Source organism: Engraulis encrasicolus, chromosome 11 (assembly GCF_034702125.1).
Source record: "Engraulis encrasicolus isolate BLACKSEA-1 chromosome 11, IST_EnEncr_1.0, whole genome shotgun sequence".
Classification (NCBI taxonomy): domain Eukaryota; kingdom Metazoa; phylum Chordata; class Actinopteri; order Clupeiformes; family Engraulidae; genus Engraulis; species Engraulis encrasicolus.
Genome location: NC_085867.1, coordinates 12,640,009 through 12,662,508, shown reverse-complemented (window position 1 = coordinate 12,662,508; position 22,500 = coordinate 12,640,009). Strand labels below are relative to the sequence as shown.

At 45.9% G+C, this 22,500-nt stretch overlaps 3 protein-coding genes across 6 annotated transcripts in view; 1 reads left to right on the top strand and 2 right to left on the bottom strand.

The window, feature by feature from the left end:
* The window catches only part of angptl2a (angiopoietin-like 2a), a 15,767-nt gene extending 1,042 nt beyond the window's left edge, over nt 1-14,725 (top strand). Inside the window, exons 2-5 of the mRNA XM_063209901.1 lie at nt 4,817-5,909; nt 9,143-9,336; nt 11,014-11,284; nt 11,506-14,725. Of these exons, the coding sequence (XP_063065971.1) occupies nt 4,883-5,909; nt 9,143-9,336; nt 11,014-11,284; nt 11,506-11,705 (1,692 nt within the window). The 5' untranslated portion in view covers nt 4,817-4,882 and the 3' untranslated portion in view covers nt 11,706-14,725. The remainder of the gene's footprint in view (nt 1-4,816; nt 5,910-9,142; nt 9,337-11,013; nt 11,285-11,505) is intronic.
* setx (senataxin) overlaps nt 1-22,500 on the bottom strand; it is a 1,003,984-nt gene that overhangs the window by 785,116 nt on the left and 196,368 nt on the right. The window lies entirely within an intron of this gene.
* The window catches only part of LOC134457895 (ras-specific guanine nucleotide-releasing factor RalGPS1-like), a 143,613-nt gene that overhangs the window by 70,681 nt on the left and 50,432 nt on the right, over nt 1-22,500 (bottom strand). For all 4 annotated transcript variants that reach the window (XM_063209902.1, XM_063209904.1, XM_063209903.1 and 1 more), the window contains exon 8: nt 19,236-19,362. In XM_063209902.1, coding sequence (XP_063065972.1) covers nt 19,236-19,362 — 127 coding nt within the window. The remainder of the gene's footprint in view (nt 1-19,235; nt 19,363-22,500) is intronic.

The window sequence follows — 22,500 nt, the reverse complement described above, 5'->3', positions numbered from 1 at the left end:
ACACTGTCATTTTATTTGGAGAAGCGCTGGCTGCTTTAATCTGTGTGTAAACGTCTGGCGTTAATAAATAATACAAACGTTACCCACTGACAGCCACAGCCAAATGGGTAGCAGAGAGCAACTCGGCTGGAAACAAATTGTCAGTTGCTCTCCAGCACTTTATATTATGGCACATAAAAGTCAGTAATATTAATCGATTTTTAAAAAAATCAATATCGCTCAACATGTGCGTTTCGCGTCTTTGCTGCTTTCTTGGCTGGGGCCCACTTGGAAAAGAGGCAACCGCCTCAATGTTACTACCATAATAAAATAAAGGAGAATTTTTTTTAAATAAAAAATGAAATTAATGAATTCTTTAGAAATGTAACCAGTGTTCTCTAGGCAACTGCAGTGGCAGCCTGTGGTGCCTTAGATGAACTGTGTCTGTTCAGTGTAGTTTCAGTGATGCCTCAGACTGGTCTCCAGTCAGTCTGTTTTGTTGTTGCCCTGGAGGCGAGACAGACGTGTGTCGTGCTGCCCCATCCTCAGCCCTATAACCTTTCCCTTAATGGCCACTTTTCCAGTAAATTCCCACAGGCCACTGAACCATGCATACACAGACAACTCCCCCCCTCTCAAAGCAACAATCACCCTTCCCCAGACCCAGACGGAGCTCCACACCACACCACACCACTCCAGCAGACAGGGGTGCAAACATGAGCCGCTTAACGGTGCATTTGAGTCTGCTCTGCTTGAGTGTTGTATTGAGTATCCCCCCCCATCCCCCTCCTTCTCCCATTTCAAAAGGCAGTTTTCTTATTACCGTCCAAAAACAATGTTACGCTGTATTAAAATGGCGTCGGGGATCACTTCACACATTCACGGGGATCACACATGTCAAGGGGATCACATCATCACGGGTCACTCCGCCAAAAACTCCAAATACTACACACGAGAGCAAAAAATCAAAAAAGCGAGAGTAATTGTAAGTAGGTAAATCGGCTGCAATGTACCTGCCATGCACTTCTAGACATCATTTAACCAGTCAAGAAAGTTGAAGTGCACAAAATCACACAAGCGAATCCTTGCTGCCAAAGAAATATTGCACCTCCTGCAGGAGTTGAATCAAGCAATTGTCCTTCTGCAACTGTGTTGATGTGGAGTAGCTGATCATAAGGGGAGGGCAAAACGGCAACATTAGGCAACATTAAGCAGGTCACAGATGCATGCAGTCTTTCCATGACAGCATGGCGTTGCTTTCTGATCGAGTCATGCAGTGAGGTGATGGATCATTTTCTCGTTCTCTTTATATTTTGGGGTAACTGTTACACAGACATAAACATAAAACACACGTAAACACATAAACACGTACACACACTGACATCATATGCATCCATACAGCCAAATAGAAAAAAACAAGACACACACACACACACACACACACACACACACACACACACACACACACACACACACACACACACACACACACACACACACACACACACACACACACACACACACACACACACACACACACACACACACACACACACACACACACACACACACAGAAACCCCTTGCTGCCCCTTGCACTGATAACAATAAACACCAGCCTAAGCCTGGGCCTCGGAGCGGGTTTGAGTAGTAACATGCTCCGCTCAAGAAAGAAACGAAAAACACACACACACACACACACATTTCTTAAACAGAAACAGTCCGTTCATAATTGCATAAGTCCAACATCATACTGGCCACGTTCTGAAGGAGAAAAGGCTCCCTGGAGGGAAAACTCCCTTTTAAACATTCCGCTTGGTTTTTCTCTCTTGGCCCGTCCGTGCACGAAGCAAAGGAACGCTATGGTGTAATGCTGCAGCTCTGGGGTGAGTTTCTCAAAAGAGAAGTTGTTAGCCTGTTAGCAACTTTGGTAGTTGCCAATGGGAAAATGCATTGAAAACAGCAAAGTAGCTACTGTAGTTAGCAACTTTGGTTTTGAGAAATTCACCCCTGATCACACACAAAAACCCCATCGTGTTTTTTAAGGCTCCCCCTCGCCTGCACTGCGCTTGTGCCGCTGCTGTGCTGACTTCCATGACTAATACCACGACCCCTCTACACACGCAAAACAAGTCACTTCCAGTCACAAAAACCAGGCTCACGTGGCTTCTCAGGAGCGCCGCCATCTAACTGGCTTCAGGTTTAAAAAAAAAAAAACAATTTAGGGGCATTTTTGCCTTTATTTCGACAGAACAGTATGAGAAGCGACAGGAAGTGAGTGGGAGAGAGAGAGACGGGGGGGAGGACCGGCGAATGACCCGGGCCAGAACCAAACTCGGGTCGCTGGCACAGTAACCCAGCACCCCACCGCCAGGCCATGGCAGGGCCGACTGGCTTCGGGTTTGAGCATTTGAGAGTTTCCATCAGACTTGGCGACCAGAGTGGAGTGGCGGGTGGGGTCAGGGGGTTTATATCTGTCTGGCTGCTGCCTGACAATGACAATGGGAATTAGGTGCTGCTGGTCATGCTGGTGGACGCTGGTACCAGGTGCGAGAGACAGCTTTGTGTGTGTGTGTGTGTGTGTGTGTGTGTGTGTGTGTGTGTGTGTGTGTGTGTGCGTGTGTGTGCGTGTTTGTGTGTGTGTGTGTGTCTGTGTGTTCATAGGTCGGAGATGTCCTATGTTCCTGTTCCTATCCCGTCCCTAATTGGGGCTAGATCATTGACGTTTTTAGAAGCAGACATCAGGTTGGCGCAACCACAGCTAATGTCACAATTGTTCCTTGTTTCATTTACAGGGATTTAGTGTTTTTCCCCCTATGCCTATGTAATGATAATAAGTCGTACAATAGTGGCATTAGCTGGTACCAAGTACGAACAACAGCTGTGCACTCCCATAGGTCGAGGATGCACTATGTTCTATTCCTATGCCATCCCTATTTGCGGATACAGATTCTTACGCATGCAGTAGCAAAGCAGCGGTAAGGCAGGACTGTCCTGGCCTGTAGCTCCTGAGCTATGCTGTGGGCTGTGGTCCGCTGATAGCTTTTACTGGACCCGGGACAAAGTCATCCTAAAGGTCCCCCCGGCCCCAACCAATACATACTACAGCATTACTACAGTGCAGACACAATTCTGGGGCCCTTCTCTCACGGGGCCTTGGACAACAGGCCCCCTTGCCCCTAAATGTCGGCTTCCCTGCTTCTGAGGTACACGATAACCACGCTGGAGTGGTTGGGTCAGGGTTGGGGTCGGTTAGGACTCTATTTAAAGGCGGCTGTCTGTGGCTGATGTGTGGTTGGCTGACGTGTGGTTGGTTCTCGCTGTGCAAGTCCTGCACCACCACACGTCTGGCCAGTACACCCATGACCCCTGAGTCATCCACTCCACTACACTCGTAATTTCCTCTGGTGCAAACACCCCGTGCAGACACACACACACACACACACACACACACACACACACACACACACACACACACACACACACACACACACACACACACACACACACACACATGCGCAAACACTCTCAGACACACACACACACACACACACACACACACACACACACACACACACACACACACACACACACACACACACACACACACACACACACCATAACAGTCCATAACAGTGTCCAAACAGCTGCAGCAGACTCAAAAGGCTGCACTGAAACACAAGGCCACATATGTGTATAAAGTGCACACTTCAATACTCAGTGCATGCACATGCAGAACGCACGCATGAGCAGCTGTGCTCACACACACACAAACACACAAAGACCTGCACACAAACACGTGCAGCATAGAAAATATTCACTCAACTCAAAGGACACGTCAGGGACAAAAACAGACCGCATTCACCTTATTTCAGTTTCCTAAGGCCAGTCCATGATCGATGTAGTTGTAGTGCCTTTGATCCCTCTGGTTGGTCTATAGAATACAATAGGGACTATTAAGTCCATCACCGTCATGATATGGCTTGTACAAACAAGTCCCTTCAGAAAAGCCGCAGAACTTTGAACCTTCCATACGGGTGGAAAAAAGACCCGCCTAGCCCAGCCTCTGGTTTGATGACAAAGCCATATGCCATATTACCGACTACCTAAACTATGTTTCTGTCTATATCAGCTGCCTGATTATGGAAATGCTGATGCCTTTGGTAGATAACGGGCCTTTCCCTATAGACAGTAGTTGACTTTTAGTAAACAGTCATTAATGACACTTTTGTTCCTGGATGCTAAACAGATATTTTAAAGGATGGTTTGAATGAAACACCTCATACATTCCTTTGGCACGGCGTCAATGCAGCCGCTTTGTGTAAATTCCCCCTCGGGAGGTTATATCTCAAAGCCAAATCAGAATTAATTATGGTGAACCAGGACAGAGCACCTGAGACAGGACCCGTCGGGCCAAAAGCACGGGTTCCATCCCCGGAATGTAAACAGAGCCTCTGGGCCCATCGACTTTGTTTCCACGGTTTCCACCGTTCCACTGTTTCCATGGCTCCCGCCATCGGGTGAGGGTCAGCCATTTTGTGATGAGTACGATCAGGGCCGCTGAGAAGCTCTGGCCGGGCCCAGGACAAAGTCATCTGAAAGGGCCCCAAACTTCATGCAGTATTGTACATATAATGTAATGAGAACCCAATTCTTGGCCCCCTCTCTCCCTAGGCCTGGGAAAACTGATCCTCCCCCTGTTGGCATATCTGAGTGTGGCACATGCGTTGTGTAACCAACCTCATCGTCTGACTAAACAAAGTCAGGGCAAATGTTATGATTTCAGAATGACCAAACCCACACGGTTCACTGATTATTTGTACTTGACTCTTCTTTCAGAGAGCACATCCCCCTTACTGGAAAGTGGAAAGCGGAGGGCCACGTCCAGGCTTCTTCGCCCTCGTCATGAAGTTCCCTTGCCTGGTGCTGCTGGCCGCCTTCCTGGCTCCCAGCGCTGCCGTCCATGCAGAGGCCCAGGAGATCGAGAGCCACGATGACGCCCTGGAGCCTGAGTTCATGTACGCCGAGCGGCCCAAGCGCTCCGTGTCGGGCACCCCTTTACCTGCCGCCTCGCCCGCCGCGGCCGCCTCCGTGACGGACAAGTGCTCATACACCTTCATCGTGCCGCAGCAGAAGGCCACGGGCGCCATCTGCGTCAACTCCAAGTCGCCCGAGGGCCAGGTGGACACGCGGGTCAACAAGCAGGAGCTGGAGGTGCTGAACGGCGAGCTGCAGAAGCAGCGGCGGCAGATCGAGTCGCTGCAGACGCTGGTGGAGGTGGACGGCGGCGTGGTCAACGAGGTCAAGCTGCTGCGCAAGGAGAGTCGCAACATGAACTCGCGCGTCACGCAGCTCTACATGCAGCTGCTGCACGAGATCATACGCAAGCGCGACAACGCGCTGGAGGTGGCGCAACTTGAGAACCGCGTGCTCAACCACACGGCCGAGATGCAAGGGCTGGTGTCGCGCTACCGCGACTTGGAGCACAAGTACCAGCACCTGGCCCAGCTCGCCAGCAACCAGAGTGCGCTCATCGTGCAGCTGGAGGAGCACTGTCGCAGGACGCATGGCGGCGGTGGCTTCGGAGGAGAGAGGGAGAGGGAGCGGGAGAGGGTGGACAGGGACAGGGACAGGGAGAGCAGGGACAGGGACAGAGAGAGGGAGAGGGAGAGGACTTTGGCACGGTCCAGATACCCACTGCAGCCTCCTCCGCAGCAGCCTGCAGTGATGCCTCAGCATCCTCCTCAGCGCCCCCAGCCCCAGGCTCCGGCTAAGCCTTACCATCCGCCTACGTACACGCGAAACGGCAACGGCAACATCAACCAGATCACCAACGAGATACAGAGCGACCAGAACTCGAAGGCGCTGCTGCAACCGCTGCCTACGATGCCGTACGGGACCCACAGCTCGTCCACGACAGACAAACCCTCTGGTGAGTTTAACTTTGTGTAACATTTAACGTCCTCCCGACCTAGGCTGTGTTCTTCCAAAAAGAGGATTCCTATTAAGAGTCAATTAGAGTTGGCTGGTTTAAATTGGCTTGGTAAATTTCATTGGCGTGTTCATAAATGTGCCATTCATGAAATAATCCACTAGCTCAAACAGGATTAGCATGAGAAGTGGAAACATGAGGGGTGAGGGGGAGTCCATGGGGGAGAACATGAGGGGGAGAGAGAGAGAGAGAGAGAGTGCGAGAGAGAGAGAGAGAGAGAGAGTGAGAGAGAGACAGAGAGAAAGAGAGAGAGAGAGAGAGAGAGGCAGACAGAGACAGAAAGACAGACAGAGAGAGAGAGAGAGAGAGACAGACAGACAGACAGACAGACAGACAGACAGACAGACAGACAGACAGACAGACAGACAGACAGACAGACAGACAGGCAGACAGACAGACATGCATGAGGAGTGGAAACATGAGGGTGAGGGGGAGACCATGGGGGAGAGAGAGAGTAATGATGAAAGATGCTGAGTTTGCTAAACAGTGCCCTCTCCTCATTTCCCTTCAATTAGTGCCAGTAGACTGTGCAGCTCAGTCTATGGGGATCTTGCTGCCGTCTCAGACAGTACACTGTGGGTGGGCATTTGAGGTACAGTAGCCTCAGGCACTGTAGGTGTCAATCATCAAACTCCCCTTACCTACAGTATGATGTGTGTACTTTCCTCTGAGCTTCTCAGGACACTCTGCCAAGTCCAAGTCAAAGTGTAGGGTTGCATAAGCTCAACGCTTGTAGACGTGAAGTGTCAAAAGACAGGATGTTGAATGATGCATTGCATGGATTTCATAAAGGTGTACCGTACTGTAGGCCTGAAAGCAGGACCTTCTGTGTCATTCATCCAAATAGTCCTACAGTTCAAAGACGCTCACAATGGAAGAGGAAAAGAAAATGTTGTACTTTTTTTGGGGATATCTGTTTTTTGTTTGGTTGTTGTTTCTCAAAATGTGAATATTTAATAGATCATGACTGAGATGGGTTGACTCAGTCTCGGATGGGTCTTTCTTGGTGCAAAATGGTGTAAACACTGTTGCATAATGGCAAGTGAAACACGAAAGAGGTCTCTTTTAATTAGATGTTAAGAGAATTCAAGGATCTGAGGTTTCCACTATTCCTCTGTCCACCGTTGCTCTCCGCCACAACTCATACCATGTTACTTTATTACTATTTGCTTGGAAAACATTACGTCAGATTCACCAGCTTTCTTTGCTGTAGGGGGAAATTGTGTGGTTAGAAGCAGAAACCCACTTGTCTCTTGAAGTACGAGCCTTACAACACATATCATCAACGTTTTACAAAAAACTTCAAAAGGGTTTCCACTGTCAGCAGAAATCTAGACCCACACTTTCATCTCTACCTTCGAACAATGCCACATTAAAAGTCTGAACCTAAAAATAAATGGAAGCAAGGAGGCTATGCACAATTAAACATGGTTATGGTCTGAGAAAAAGCGACATGAAAAGTGTGAGGATTACAAGGGTGCAGACGCGTAGCATGGGAAAAAAACTCAAAGTCTCTTTCATGTGAACTTGACGCACAAGCACAAAGGAAGCCAGCTCCACTTTCAGGGTCCCCTCTCCAGGGTGGCTTAAAAGGGGAGCACCGTGCAGCTCTGTCTCCACCAGACGTCATTTCAAGGATGAAACATAACCACTTTCCTGTTGGTACACAGTAAATATTCTCGACATCTTTTTACCTCGACAGCTCTACGACATGGCCCGGGTTCAACAGGCCTCATGCTGAAGGGGAGAAATAAAAACTAGAGAGAAAGAGAGGGGCTGTGATGGTATTAACAGCTGCGCGAAACTACACACTTTTTGTTTAAAGAGAGAGAATAAGTGGAATGGCTTTACACCATTCCAGTGGATCTCAAACTGGGGGTCAGGACCTCTGGGGGGGAGTTGCAGAAATACTGCAGGGGGGGTGGGGGTGGGGGGGTGTCACGGACAGAAGGAAGTTTATAAACAAATGGGAAATCAAAAGGTTAACAGCTAAAAAATTCCATAAAGTGATTAGTAGCAGTATTCACTTGTGTGGTTAAAAGATGCATTTGCTTTTCTTGTGAATTTCTAGAAATATTAGCAGACAAACGATTGATGGAAAGATCTAACAATAATAAAGGACTTTAGGAAAAAAAATACTTTTGATGTTAATATGCAAAAGTGGGCCCTTCGAGAAAAAAAAATTGGGAACCTCTGCACTACCCACTGGTTAAACTGTAACTCAGCATCAGGCGTGTGTTACCAAGGCCCTCATGCCCCTGCTGTTGTTGGCTTGGGTACAGTGCAGCGCCACGAACCAGTGGCAAATCTGCCTTCACTGAAGCCCTGCCAAAGTCAGCTCTGGGCAACAGAGGCTCTGAGGTTTTCAGGGAGGAGGGGGAAAATAAAATCCCATACCCATGGAGGAAATCCAGACGACCGCATTGGACCACCTGAGATGGTGTTACAGGGAGTTTGCTCCATGTGGAGAAGCGGACAAGACACAGCGTTGCATTAAAGAGTGTTGAGAGGATTCCGACAGGGGTTTGTTTCCGTTAGCAGCAGTTAGCGCCGTTTCCGACAGCGTACATCGAGCAGCTGAGTGGGGGGAAGGAAAGATAGTGTTTCACAAACATCCTCTCTTCATTTCCCGTGTCATTCAAGTTTATTTTGTAAAACGTCATCAGCTAACATTATAATATGGTGTGAGCCAGGGTCTGTCAGGGAATTAGACGAACATTTGGGCATTGAGGCATGGAAAGAAGGGAACAGGAACTGGTGTTGTCCTCTACTGCCATTGCTCCACTATGAATAATAATTCTCAAAATTAATAATGTGCTCTGGCTCAATCTTTCCTATTTTTTTTATAATGTCAAAGAATAACTTGCCAACATCTTTCCGCCCTATCACTTTAACAAGCTCTAACAAACGGACCCAAAATCTCAGGCTAAAATGACTAGTTTGTTCCTGCAACTGTGTGAAAGATCGACCTTCCTTGATATGCATTGATTGCTAACTTCCAGTCTGGAACTGAAAACACAATTTTTGGGCCTTTCATTTCTTGTCACGCACCAGACCTTTTAAGCAGACCTTCCTACCTTGCATTGATTGCATTTTCATAATGATAAAAAGGTATTTCATTGCGGTCGTACAGTATTTCTGAACTCTGTTGCACATCTGTTCTGGCTGCGCAGGGCCCTTCAAGGACTGTCTGCACGCGCTGGAGGACGGCCACGCCACCAGTGGAATGTACCTGGTGAAGCCGGAGAACGCCAACCGCCTCATGCAGGTGTGGTGCGACCAGAGGCACGACCCAGGTGGCTGGACCGTGATCCAGAGGCGCCTGGATGGATCCGTCAACTTTTTCAGAAACTGGGACACGTACAAGGTAAGATGACGCAAAAAAGGTCTTGCAATGCGTACACACACATGCTGTCATCATCACTAGCACACAGCTTAGAGTAGTTCGAGAAGTTTAGGGTTATATTTCTTTGGAGTTTACTTTTGTGATTTTGGGGAATTCTGCTAAGAGTTGATGCGCTGCCAAGCTCTCCATGATATTTTGCTTGATCTTGGCTTTGTTGTGCTCTGCACCAATTTTGTTGCATTAAAAATAATGAAAAGCACATTGCTGCTAAGGAACATGGGAGTTATTGGTCAACTGCGATATGAGTAGCGCCAAACACTCAACATGCTGGAAACAAATGGGAAAAAACCTGATTTGGAATATTCCAATATTACATTGGAACTTTCCCCCTTTCATGAGGAATGAGCATTCTGTTTGAAGTCTTTGGGGGAAAATGAATAAGCGATGTGGGAACTCCTTCTCTATTGATTTTTTTCTAGTCACATTAGGTTTCATAAATGTTAACTCTCACAAAATTACCCAAGCGTAATAATAATTCCAAGACTGTAATGAAACAAGATTGGATGAAAAACATGGGCCAACAAAAACATGTCTGACATCAGAATTTGATCTATTCAAAGCAAGCATTTCGACACAGCATGTATATAGAGGGGAAATCCTCATTGCATGGTTTGGGTGGATGAAAATGTCTTACACAAAACCACAAAGCAGCATAACAAACTACACAGGCATTACAAGCCTCGTGGTGGAACTAGAGAACCATTGTTAATATGTATCAGCAACACTCCCCCTGTCCACCCATGAAACAATCCCCATGAGCTAAATTGGCATTTAGAACTGCCGTCCTGATTGATCCCACATGTTGGGTTCCAAAGGAGAGCGAGACGTCACGTTAGCTGCCAACAGGATTTGTGGAAGGAGGACAGGAAACATCACCGGCGCGTCTGACAATTAATTGCCGATCGTATTTCACTGATAACCTCTTCACTGACTCGATAGGATAGTACACGTACAAGTGCTATAAAAGGCAATGCGCTGACAAAACAGATCTGACTACAGTGAATAAACAGCACATAATCCCCTGAGCACTCGTAAGGATGATTCAGAGTTGGCGGAATACATTCTAATTGTTGAGGCAGGGAAACTCTGAGACGGCATGCAACATGAGCACAGAGTTGTTTTGACTGTAGTGTGTTGTGGCTACTATGGAGGAGACCTGACAAAAGTGTTCAAAAGGCATCAGCAGCATTGCATTAGCCCGACGTGGTGGAAAGCAGCAGCTTTGATCAGACCCCGTGTGAACATACAGTGTAGTGTGTGTGCCATGGAGCATACATCAAACAGACGCTACGGTTCAAAGTGTGTTGGGAAACACTGCCTAAAAAGGTCATGTCTGTCTTCTCCAGTCCTCCAATCTCCTCTCTATTCCTCTCATCTCCTATCTTCTTATGTCTCCTCTCGTCTTCTATCCCGTCCTCTCCTCTCCTCTCCTCTCCTCTCCACTCCACGTATCTCCTCTCCCCTCCCTTCCTCTCCTCTCCTCTCCCGTCCTCTCCTCTCCTCTCGCCCACATCTCTCCTTTCCTCTTCTCTCCTCTACTCTGCTCTCCTCTCGTCTCGTCTCCTCTCCTCGCCTCATCTCTCCATCTCCTCTCCTCTACGCTTTCTCTGACCTATGTTCTCCTCACCCCTTTCACAGCAAGGGTTTGGGAACATTGATGGCGAGTACTGGCTGGGGCTGGAGAACATCTACTGGCTGACCAATCAGGGCAACTACAAGCTGCTGGTGACGCTGGAGGACTGGTCGGGCCGCAAGACCTTCGCAGAGTACGCCAGCTTCCGCCTGGAGCCCGAGACCGAGTTCTACAAGCTGAAGGTGGGGCGCTACCATGGCAACGCCGGAGACTCCCTCACCTGGCACAACGGCAAGCAGTTCACCACGCTCGACAGGGACCACGACATGTATACAGGTGAGGCAGCCGGTGGGGTCACTGCAGGGTCTGATGATCGAAATGGCTTGACGGTCAATGATCTGAAGATTTACTTTTCATAGTTGTTGCCAGTACATTAAAAAAGCTGATCTGCTGATTTTTGTTTGCCCTTTCATGCGCTGTTGTGCTTTTGAAAGATGTATTCAATGCAGCAAAGAGACAAGCCACAGTGACGTTTGTCATTTCTGCGACTATTACAGGTAACTGTGCCCACTACCAGAAGGGAGGCTGGTGGTACAACGCCTGTGCCCACTCCAACCTGAACGGCGTGTGGTACAGAGGAGGCCACTACCGCAGCCGCTACCAGGACGGCGTGTACTGGGCAGAGTTCCGGGGCGGAGCCTACTCCCTGAAGAAGGTTACCATGATGATTCGGCCTAATCCAAACACGTTCCACTAGAACCGCCCCTACCATGTGACTGCCGTTAGGACAACAACAGAAATGCATACTAAGAGCTTCAGGCCTGAAAAGGTTTTCTTGTTTCTTTCTTTCTCTCTCTCATCTCTCATCTCAGAAAAAAAACAAGTGCAATTACACTAAGTTAAATGTCATTTTTAATTATTGTTTTTTGTTTATTTTTGTTATGTTTTGTTTTGTTTATTACCTTCAACCATATGCATTCATACACAGTACAGTATATTACAATGGTACGGCTTAAAAACATATGAAAGGACATCAGCTCCTTCTGGACACCTCTGTGGGGACTGGACATTCCAGAGCTGGTCAGGAGGCGCAGGGACTCATGGAGCTTCTATTTTTTTCATCATTTTTTCTTTTTCTTTTTTTTTCTTTTGGTTCTGGACTATTGGACGGGTAAGCCCGCAGTCGTTTTGAAGAGATTTCGGTGGAGCAGACATAAAAAGCAGTGGAAAACAGGAGACTGAGGCGGCCTACGGTAACTCCGTCTGTCAGGCCTGGGTTTTTGCGGGCCGCCCCACGGAGAAACGCAGTTTCCACATGTGGTGGTGATGGCACGACAAGGGGGAGAGAGCCACTGGTTTCCTGTGAGGAGGGGGAAATACCCAGTCGGCCGGCCGCAGAAACTGGGCCCATGCTCACCATTGCTTTTGACCGTGATACACAAGAGAGAAGGGGGAAAGGGTTTCGCAATTCATCCCATCGTGAATCACGTTTTTTTTTTTTTTGGGGGGGGGGGTTCTTGTTTTTTTTGTTGCGGTTGTTTATTTGTTCTCATCTGTATCACCATCTGTGCAAAGATCTATTAATGTGATGTATGTGATGTAGTATGTTTATATGGTGGTGTAATGCCCTAGATATGTCGTCATGCAGTTAATCTCAACCCCTCCACACGTGGTGCAGTTTCAGGGTCTTTGTTGAAGCACGTCCGTACACATCATAAAGGTACAGTACATCCACCAGAGATCAGCCCAGCATTCATACCAGCTATTACAATGCTATTTTTACATTACATTACACGTACCAGACGCTTTTATCCAAAGCGCCTCACAGGGCATTAGTTACAGTCCCTGAACCAATGTGGGGTTAGGTGCCTTGCTCAAGGGCACTTCAGCTATGGACAGTGTGGGATTTGAACCTGCAAGCCTCTGATTCAAAGACCACCTTCCTAGCCATTATGTCAGGGCCGCCACACTATTTTTTGCCATATTCCCACATGACACGGCTTCATGGCTTCTCAAGATTAAAGGAAATTTGTCACTTTCATTTATCATTCATTTCAATATGCTGACCAGGATGAATAAAACGAATTTGAACAATAAAAACAATTTTAATAACACCAGTTGCAACATATTACATAATTCATACCTTGTTATCAGGTACAGACTAAGGATGCACTACCAAAACAAACTCTCTATTGTTCATCTCTACTGCTACTTATCTTATCTTCACGGTAACTAAAAATCATTATTTCAAATACACACCCTTATGCCAAAGCTATACAATGTGTAATGCTGCAGAGTCTGTAAACTAGTCATTGCAGAGGGTTCATTTACTTCTGATGTCTATGTTTGTTTCAAGCAGCCAATTTGGAAAATCAACATCAAGCGTGGTTGCATGTCTCACCCAAACACATTAATCAGGACACTACCCCCCCAACAGTATCCAATCTCCACCAAAATTATCCCATATGCTCAACAGCGCTGACACGAGGCAGATGGTTTGATTCAGTGCAGTGGAGCGAAGTAGCAAGGGTGTGTGTCTTCTTACGGCCAGCCTCGGAGTCACAGTTCACAACACTTTGTGATGCAGAGATCAACTTTGTCCTCTATGCTTAAAGCAAGTGCGCTGTCCCTCCATGATTGACGATGTGATACATCATGTTTTTAAATCAACAGCGTCTAGAAGTTGTAACATGTTGTTTTTGTGCTCCATTGCAATGAATATTTTTGACAGAAAGTTTGGTGGATAGTTAGCAGCTAGCTCTGTATGCAACTAAAGGCATGTGCTAAGCAACACAAGGATCCTGTGGTTACAGCAATTTAGCATTCAACACCACATATGTTTTAGAAAAAAATAATGATTTGGCACCACTGGAAAAGGCACAAGATATTTCCAAACGATTACCACAAATTCCACAGAAATCAAAAAAAGAATGTGGTAAGTACAACTGCTCTATTCAGTTCATTTCATGACTAGACATGTCCTAAAAGGTCATGCCAGGGCATCTCATAATTTTACCAAAAAATTATAGTAAACAACATTCACCTGCGCTGACGAGATTGCAGCGAACACTTGAATCACTGTTGTTTTGTTTTATAAACGAGGGGCACACTGCGCTGGGGCATGTGCTTTACCTAGACAAAACATCTTTGGAGGGCTATTTGAAAACAATTACAATGACGTAACAACAGGAGGTGGACAAACACATAACACACACACACAAACACAAACACACACACACACACACACACACACACACACACACACACACACACACACACACACACACACACACACACACACACACACACACACACACACACACACACACACAGGAACAGACATCAAAGCTGTCACACACACAAACATAATGCATTGTCAGAAACTTGTTTTAGAAAAAATCCTCAACATATGTCTCATGTCCTGAACTTCCCTTCGAGAAGCATCGAAACAACAAATCCACAACCCACGAGAATAACTCTGAAAACCACAATCATGCCAGGGAAGAATTCGAAACGAGAGCAACAGACTATTTAACCTGCGCCTCTATGATCGACACATCACATACGCTTCCAGCCTTCAAATCCTTATTCGGGCCCCATGAAGTCAAAGTGCTGACTGCATGAAGGATTACATTCTGTTTTCCCATGTCATACTTTCATTTCGTGACTGCACATCAGTCACGCTGTCCTAACTGTCTCTACATATGACATGCCATTTGTCAACATCTTTGATTCATCCAACAGCTTTTCTTACAGTGGCAACCTGAAAAACAATCCGACTTTTGACACCCCAGTTTCCCCAGCAAAACAACAGGAGGGAGAGAGAGGTAATGGGTATCTCAGACTCTTTCCATGTCCAGTAATCTTATACGCCAGCAAGAATTTATAGACGGCATAGTGCTGTCTTGACACACTACACCCAATGTGTTAAGAGATCTCCCATGATGAAAACCGTGTGTGTTTAGGCTCTGGGTTTTGCTCTCTTTTTTTGTCAGTAAGCTTCATCAAATGGTGCTGTGGCATCCAATCAAGATGCACATTAAGAAATGCAGTGCTAATTCAACAATCCAAGTACTCTGGGACCAAATGCAATCTAGGGGATGTTCAATCGACTCTTTACGTGTTGAATTAATACTGCATTGTGTGACAAGTATAAACCTGTGAACGGCACTGTTCGCATAAAGGACCCTGAAAACCGATGAAAACCGTGCGTGTTCAGGGTCTGCTTTTGCTCTTCTTCTCTCAGTACGCTTAATCAAATGCTACTGACATCCAGTCAAGATGACAAGTATGAACCTGGGAATGGCACTGACCACACAGCCTGATCTCCAAAAATTCCGTGCTCCTGGACACGGATGTTAAGGACACAAAATCTGTGTCCAGGAGCACGGATTTTGCCAAAATTCCGTGCTCCTGGACACGGAATTGTTTTCCGTGATGGACACACGGAAGTGCTTTCTATAGGCTATTACCACAGCACTGTGTAACTCTATCATTAGAAAAATACATACCAAATGCTAATCCTAAACAAAATAATGCTATAGCAATTTAAGTTGTGCCCTGACCAAAACATTCCCTAACCTTAACCTGTCATTAAAGACATATTTTTGAGAAATACCTTTTCCAGTTGGTTGCTAGGCTATCAAATTCATGTAATGAATGAAAGAAAACTAGCTGTGCCCAGACCAAAACAATCCCTAACCTTAACCTGTCAGTAGGAAATGTTTTTTTTTTAGAAAAAATATTTGAAATAAGAAAAATCCTGAGAAAACACAAGACTGTGGAAACATAGAGCTGTGGGAGTAGCCTATAGAGAGAGCACTTCTCTGTGTCCATCACGGAAAACAATTCCGTGTCCAGGAGCACGGAAAACAATTCCGTGTCCAGGAGCACGGAATTTTGGCAAAATCCGTGCTCCTGGACACGGATTTTGTGTCCTTACCATCCGTGTCCAGGAGCACAGAATTTTTGGAGATCATGTTGGACCACATTGCATTGAGAACCCTGAAACACCCTAACTCCACAAGTCAGCCTGGGGCCACATAACAGAAACTTCCTAAGTCTGAAATCCTATCTTATCTTGAGATAGGAAGGGATTTAGGAATTTTGGTATAACAGAAGGAGGTTTCCTAACTTAACTTAGGAAGAAATCCTATCTTATCTTAAGATAGGAATATAGCCATTCCAGAAGCATCCTAAGTTAGGAATATCTTAAGTTAGGAGACCATACACCCTGTCCTAAACTCAGGATACCCCTGTTACTGGTGCTTACTGTCAGCAACATGGGGCATCAAACCAAAACACCTAGCGCAGTGATGCCTGGGTTAATGGGGGCATTTTGTTTTCAAGAGAGAAAAAATGGCACTGGTAGGCCTACGGTTAGGCTACCACAGTAGCTTCCCACCCAAACAGGCTACAATTCCATAGTTGCCTGATGTAGCCTAGGCCTAAATAATTTTACCATTTGAAGCCTGTCATTGTTCTGTCCATGCAATAGCCTACCTTTATTTAGAAATTAAAAAAGAAAATAGTTTGAAAGCCAAACACGTTTAACAAGTGTAGCCTTTGAATTAGGCCTACTTTGACCATGGGGTTTGCACATCAAAGACTGATTTTGCAACGTCCAACAAAAAGGCAACTGACTTCCCGTAGCCTACATGCTGATGTTGTGACAGGCTTATGAGCACAACGTGCGCCCCCTCGCCAAAGCCTCCTCTCAGTAGTTGAAATGTCTAGGCCTACTAGGTCTACTGATTAATTTATAGACCACAGAAAATCCATTTGTCCTCAAAAAGTTAACGGTGTAGATATTATGCTAAACAGGGTTTAGCATTTCTAGGTTGCGTAGCGTTGTTCAAAAGTTAGCCTATTTGATGATCCGATTCCTCTCGCTCTCCCTCGTCCTCTGTCAGTGCAGTCACACAGGCGCACCTTGCTCTCCCTCCCTCTTCCCATCTTCACGCTGTCATTCAAACTAAGAATGTTTCTATGATCAATAAAATGTCTTTAGTTCACTACACGGAGGCATCCCAGAATGATGACTGTTTTACACGCGTTGTTTAGGCTGACAGTCGATGTGACTTGTTTCGTCGCCCGTTTCATTGCTTTGAATAAGCTATATACGCCTACTTGATGATGGGAATTTGCACATTGTTAAAACAGCATTCAGGTGGCGGTTTTGCGAAGGGAACTGCTGAAACTGACAACACGGCTATGAGAAAACTTTTTAGGAGTCTTAGAGGAGTTTAGTTAGCTACAAATGTAGCCTACATAAATGATGGAAATGAACGCCCTCCTTTTATTCACTGTATTTTTTCGTCCGTAATCATTAATAATTAGGTTATGCGTTCTCCCCCCCAACACGTAGCCTAGGCTACAACTGGCTGCCTGCCGCTTCAAAAGTGAAGTCGTTACATTCTATCAATCTCGTGCACATTCGAAATGGCAGAAACAGACACGACTAATCGAAAAAATTTAGGAAAAGTTAGGAATTCCTAATTTAAGATAGGATGGGGGGCCAAAAATAAGATAAGAAACGGCTAGGGACTTAGGAATTCGTTCTGTAATAGGAAGTTAGGATTTTTCCTATCTTACTGTTCCTATCTTAAGTTAGGATGAGCATTTAGGATTTTTTCTGTTATGTGGCCCCAGATCTCCAAAAATTCCGTGCTCCTGGACACGGATGTTAAGGACACAAAATCCGTGTCCAGGAGCACGGATTTTGCCAAAATTCCGTGCTCCTGGACACAGAATTGTTTTCCGTGCTCCTGGACACAGAATTGTTTTCCGTGATGGGCACACGGAAGTGCTTTCTATAGGCTATTACCACAGCACTGTGTTAACATACCAAATGCTAATCTTAAACAAAATAATGCTATAGCAATTTAAGTTGTGCCCTGACCAAAACATTCCTTAACCTTAACCTGTCATTTAAGACATATTTTTGAGAAATACCTTTTCCAGTTGGTTGCTAGGCTTTCAAACTCGTATAATGAATGAAAGAAAACTAGCTGTGCCCAGACCAAAACAATCCCTAACCCTTTTTTTAGACAAAATATTTGAAATTGGAAAATCCTGAGAAAACACAAGACTGTGGAAACATAGAGCTGTGGGAGTATAGAGAGAGCACTTCTGTGTGTCCATCACAGAAAATAATTGTGTCCTTAACATCCGTGTCCAGGAGCACAGAATTTTTGGAGATCATGTTGCCACAAGTAATCGCATACACACAAACAAATAGGGACATGCCTTTGCCAGTGTTGCCAGATGTGTCTGATCAAATCCCGCCCAAAAGGTTCTCAAAAACAAATTCCGCCCAATTTCAACAAATTGCATTGATTTCTATGAGCACAAAACAACTGAAAAAAAAAAGCCAAATAGCCAATTTTTCCCGTTTTTACCCGCAGCCATCCCAAGTAGCCCAATTGGGCGGATAACCGGTCGGTCTGGCAACACTGGCCGCTGTCTGCACTGTAAACAGGCTGGGGAGAACGGGTATGGCCTCCACTCCACACAAACAGAAAAAGATCCTGAACTTTAAGCTGTTTGTTTTGTTTTGTGTTCCAGCTTCAGATGAATTGCTGTTTCTCTTAGTGCCTCACGCAGAAGGTGATAAATCACACAAGACCAAATAAAAAAGAAAGAGAGAAGACATGAGATACACAAGAGACCCAATAGCTCAATGTTAAAGCAGTGGAAGAAATGACAGATACACTTTTGCATTCGTTCGTTATGTTGCAACAGGGAACATTCTTTTACTCCTTGACAGGAGATAGCTGTTGCGTAGGGATAGAAGGAAAATCCAACACACTGTGATGTCTTTGAAAACGCCTCAAGTCATTTGGACCGCATTTCGATAAATAAATAGAACCCTAAACTTGCAACAAATTACCGAAGCCAAAATGACGACATGTTTACCTATGCCAATTTTTGTTTCTCTTAGCTGATGCAAATGTTAGTCCTTCGATTTCCCACTGGCTGTGGCGAAACCACAGACTTCCTAACTTACTCATGCTGTGATGGCGTAGTAGGCCATCTTTCATGTACTAGGTACAACACAAGAGACAAATACAGATGTGGACCAACTTGAAAAGCGATTCCCATACATAGACCATTTTGTGGTACAGCACCACAGAATAAAAACCAAGCACCACAAATCCGTCAAGATTCATCAACTACTGTACAGGCATAATACCTGCACTGGTTCGATGTCTTTTCCTCATAACACCACACAATGCTATTTGGTCGATGTAAAACACTGTTGAAAGGAGTTCAGAAGCGAGCTTACCCAAATAGGGGATGCACGGGACCATCTTAATCGATCTGATGTACTCCCTCAGGCGACTGTAGTTTTCTTCCTTGGTTGTCAGATAGTTCAGCTTTTCGAAAGCGGCCTTGTCCTTACGGCTGATCAACTGAAAGGGATTAGAGCAAATGCAACACATGTCAGATGGTAAGTGAATCGACAATCCAAATATACACTACTGTGCACAGTATTGAGTAGCCTCTTAATGCAGATGACAATATAGCAACATTGGTATGACAGTACCAAGAGCCTTAACTAACAGATTAAGACAGCCATTACAATCTTGGTGACAGTAAAGTTATAACATACAGTAGGCTCTGCATTAAGGGGTCAGTGTAATTAAATCAACACTTGGAAGGTTGAACTTAACCCTTTATAGGGCAAGTGACTATATTTGATCACTTCCGATTACTTGCACACCTATCACAAATGCCCCTGCCATGCCTCTCTACAAGGCTGTACAACCAAGTGGATCATACCAAATTAATCAGGACAAATCAGGCTTTCAGACAGATAGTGACATCTTGATATTTGACTGACCAATCAGCAGTGGTCTAGAGCCTGTCAAACTTTTTTTTTCCACTCGGGAGCTGAATTATGTGTGCCCTATAAAGGGTTAACACTCTTGTAGTCGATCATACTCTGAATGTGTTGAATTAGAAATGCAGAATTTACTGTGTAACACAGACTTAGTCAGGCAGATTAACCCCTTAGCGCAGAGCCTATGTTATAACCTTGTTGCCACCAAAATTGTAATGACTATGTCTTAATCTGGTACGTAAGGCTCTCGGTACTCTCATAGCAATGTTGTTATGATGTAGTTGAGTATTTTCAGCAAATAGTAAATAGGCCCGCCGCGCCGGCGACCCCATCTGCAGTAAGAAGAGGCTACACTGAAATGACTGACAGTGGCTACTAAACAAATAGAGGGCTCAGGATCTTTTGAATAATCACTTACAGGAAGGCACATGTAACACAATTCCAACACTTTATTACACAGAGTCACAGAATCATTCAGCCATCATGTGCACTTTGTGCGTGTGGTGTTGAAGTGAGCACCTCGGACAAGGAATGTCATCTCCATTTTGGTGGAGTGGGAGAGATCCATTTCACCTCCCCCGCTTCAAAAGCAACACACGCACAACAAAAAACTGCTGACCAGATTTTTTCCTTTGCAAGAAACCCCTTCTCTTCCTCCTTCTGGGACTCTCAGATATAACCGTACTGACCACAGGTGCTGCGGCGCGGCGGACTGTGCAAAGAGAATACCTCACGAGAGGCTTCCCCTCTATGGGAAACTTCAAGTATTAGCTTTCAGTAGCACAGCAGCAGCAGCAGCAGCAGCAGCAGCAGCAGCAGGCGGGTAGAGAGACACAGAAAATCAAGCAAGGCAGGACAAGATTCTGATTTCGGTGGCACGGAACCGCAGAGGTTACCAAAGCACATAAAAAACATCTCTCTCTCTCTCTCTTTCTCTCTCTCCCTCTCTCTCTCGCTCTCTCTCTCTCTCTCTCTCTCTACAAGCCGGATAGGAACAGATGGGGAGCTGTATGGGAGCAGGGGATGTTATGACAATATTATGGCGCATAGCGGGCCCAGCCTCTGGTTAGGTTTACGGCATGGCTACTTACTCCAGACGGTACAAAAGAGGGAGGGGGGGTGAGGGGTGGATGGGTTATGCCGACAGGGGGGTAGAAACGGGTCACTTGTATAGGGCTCAAAGAGAAAGGGGGCCCAAAATGCGGCCCCCGTTACGTTGCATGTATTGAAGAGGGGCCCCTTTTTAGATGTCTTTGCCCAGGACCCGGCCAAAAGTTGTCAGCGGCCTTGGGGGTGGGAGGAGAAACGCTTTCAACAAACACACACACACACACACACACACACACACACACACACACACACACACACACACACACACGCAGTGGCTCGGGAGCTTGAGCCGCAAAGTCCAAGACTGGGGCCCCTCGGCCGGAGACCACGTACCGTTCGGCCAGTGAGCATGCGGAACCCTCCGGAAAATATCTGGGCACGAGCCCAGCATGCCCACCGAAAGAAAATCAAACACACACACTTGCCCCCGAGCCCTGTGATCTCTGGCTGCCCCGTCACTGGAAATAAACATGCACGCAACCCTCACCGCGACCTTTCACAGTCCACAGAGAATTAGACAGCTGGAGGATGAACCGCACCGCAGCTATCTACGTAGCGTGTCACACAAAAACATGTTTGGAGGTGTCTTCAGCACCTCAGAATCCTCTGAACTAACCACGTAAAGGGCAGCTACAGTACTTTAACCAACTAAATCAAAATGTTTTAGTGACTCACAATTGGGTCTTACGCTCAAATAAATATTTTGGAGAGGAGAAAAAGAAAGTGTAAAACATAGAATGATGTGACCATGTAGCCCTGTCATGCAGATGGGATCCCATCCCATTCACTGTTTGCACGACATAACATAACAGCATTTTTATAACATTAGGTAACAGATTCAGGCATGGTCATTAGTGACACGCAAGTTATAACAGAGGCTCTGCACGAAAGGATTAACTGATTAAACCAAAACATTTCAGTGACTCACAATTGGGTCTTACTCTCAAATGAACATTTTGGAGGAAAGAAACAAAGTGTAAAACTTTCAAAAGACCTAATAAAGTGTAAAACAATCTCAAGAGCGAGGCACAAACATGTAGAATGGCAGAGAAGGTTCCCAGTGGACCTCCAGTTTGTTACAGCCTACTATTCAGCACATCAAGTGAGTTGAAAAACAACAGACCCCAAAGGGCCACTGCTTACAAGGGCACATCATTTGTCGGAGAATGTAAAACATTCATATTCTCAATAAAAGACGCAACATTTCACCCCAATAATAAAACAGTTGAGAAGCCTCCCAGTTCGTTAGACAATTGGGAGCATATTGATACCGTCTGAGTCCTTTGTCCTAGCCCTTGCTGACAACATGGCAATACTCATCCCCACTCCACACACACACACACACTCACACACACACACACCACCCTCTCCATCCGTGCTGATCTCGCCTCCACCAATGTCAACAGTAAAGTAATAATTGGTCTCGATGTCGCTCCCTCCTGAATCCCATTACATCGCTATTCATCCATGTTATGACCTCATGGAATCTAAGATCTCACTGGTTTATGGTGCTCCCCGGGGGCCATTTTGAAACCTCATACATCATTATCTGCGCCTGCACTGTTAAGAGCCAATGAAGGGGGGATTCTTTCCTAGT